The sequence below is a fragment of the Arachis ipaensis genome, chromosome B02 (assembly GCF_000816755.2).
Source record: "Arachis ipaensis cultivar K30076 chromosome B02, Araip1.1, whole genome shotgun sequence".
Lineage (NCBI taxonomy): Eukaryota > Viridiplantae > Streptophyta > Magnoliopsida > Fabales > Fabaceae > Arachis > Arachis ipaensis.
In genome coordinates this window covers 67,888,325-67,890,314 of record NC_029786.2, presented here as the reverse complement: position 1 = coordinate 67,890,314, position 1,990 = coordinate 67,888,325, and the positions used below count along the sequence as shown (strand labels likewise).

Sequence of the window (1,990 nt, the reverse complement as noted above, 5' to 3'; positions counted from 1 at the left end):
TCGCATCGCAATATTTTCTTTTGTTTATTTATTTATTCCATTATTTTTATATAATAACTAATTTGAGTAAGTCAAATATTTAGTTTAGTGGTTTGCTTAAATAAGTGTTAGGAATTCGAATCTCATCTTATGTATATAATAATTTATTGGTCAATAACAAATCTTTAAATAGAGTTCAAATCTGAAACGAATTAGTTCTTAACCTTTTAGATTAAGAAATATAGTGGAATAAAAAAAAAGTTATTTTCATAGAACTTGTATTGAACTCATACACTTAAATTAATGGAGTAATCAAACTATAATATCAAGTGATAAATAATCAATTTTCTCACACTCACATATTCATGTTTTCAATTAGGTAATTGTTCAAACATAATGGGATCCCAAACAAGAACCCATCATCTTCCTATTATTGACTTAACCGATGAAACGCTGAAGCCTGGAACTGAAGCGTGGGTTTCAGCATGTAAAGTAGTTCGAACTGCGTTGGAGGATCATGGTTGTTTCATTGCACGTTACAACAAAATTGGTGAACAGCTTTGTGATTCTGTTGTCTCTGCATTGGAACAACTCTTTGGTCTGCCATTGGAGACAAAGAAGCAAGAGACTAGTCAGAAATTGTTTCATAATTATTATGGACAAATTCCATCTCTTCCATTATATGAATCACTTGGGATTGATGATCCATTAAACATTAAGGGATGCCAGAAGTTCACAAACATCATGTGGCCACAAGGGAATGATCGTTTTTGGTTGGTACCATTTTTTCATGTGTTTATTAAAATTTATGTAAAATTGTTCTATAAATTCTTTTACATTGATATTTAATTAGATGTAGTCATGGGTAAGTAAAATAGTTTTCCGTATAGTACATATGAAAGCATATTGTTTTTTATTATGTGATAATTTTTAACTAATTATATGTTAAATAATAGATATATCAATCTCAAACTCCTCATTTAAAGATATAGATTCAAAGATATTACGTGTAGAAGGATCCAAATTGCACAAACGAGGCACTAATTATTTTTTTTACCTATGAGATATATAATTATTCATATATTTTTGCATAATAACTTTAATTTTCAGATAAATAATTTTTTATATATAGTATGATATCAGAATTTTTATAATAAAAAAATTTAAAATTTAATTTTTAATATCCAAAAAATTTTACCACAAAAAAATTCTTCCATGAAAAAGCATGTTAGATACATAATAATTTATATACCTTTACCTAATTGCATAAATTTTTCGAATAAATAATTTTATTACACAATCTAGGACATCTATTATGGTTTGTCTAACTTGATTCCAAAAGTAACTAGAAGTAACTTATGGTGAAAAAGTTTTGTGCCACTATTACTTATAAGTAATAAAAAAATATTACGTTAATTTTAATAATATTTTTTAAGTGTGGTTAAAATTGTATAACTATCATATTCATGGTGGTAACCATAATGACCATAGCATCCAGCATAAGGTAGATTAAATGTGTGAATTTGTGTTAGCGAAAGCGTGAATGAGTATGCAAAGCTATTGGGAGAAGTAGACAAAGTGACAAAGACGATGGTATTTGAGAGCTATGGTGTCGACAGTGAGCGATGCAATTCATTCATAGAATCAGGAAATTACCTTCTTCGGTGCCTCAAATACAGACCACCAGAGAAGAATGAAACTCATTTGGGAATGCAATCTCACACTGATTTGACTATGCAATCAGTATTGCATCAGCTGAATGGTGTGGCAGGTTTGGAAATCAAAATCAAGAATGGGGACTGGGTGCTTGTTCATCCCTCCCCTTCCTTCTTTCTCGTCATGGCTGGAGATGCTTTCAAGGTGACTCAACGTTTCTTACTCATAATTATGTCAAACTAATTCAATATTCAACCATGATTTGTGTAAATAAAAAATATAAGTATTTACCATTCAGAAAATTGGATAAAAAAATTAAGATATTTAATAAAAATATCTTCTTGTAAAAATGATA

At 28.9% G+C, this 1,990-nt stretch overlaps 1 protein-coding gene across 2 annotated transcripts in view; it reads left to right on the top strand.

The window, feature by feature from the left end:
* Window positions 207-1,990, top strand: part of LOC107625405 (probable 2-oxoglutarate-dependent dioxygenase AOP1) — a 3,908-nt gene continuing 2,124 nt past the window's right edge. Inside the window, exons 1-2 of one of the 2 annotated variants that reach the window (XM_021115905.1) lie at window positions 207-752; window positions 1,518-1,839. In XM_021115905.1, coding sequence (XP_020971564.1) covers window positions 376-752; window positions 1,518-1,839 — 699 coding nt within the window. In that variant the 5' untranslated portion in view covers window positions 207-375. Of the gene's footprint in view, window positions 753-1,511; window positions 1,840-1,990 lie in introns of both variants that reach the window. The other variant, XM_016328034.1, reaches the window with a different exon arrangement.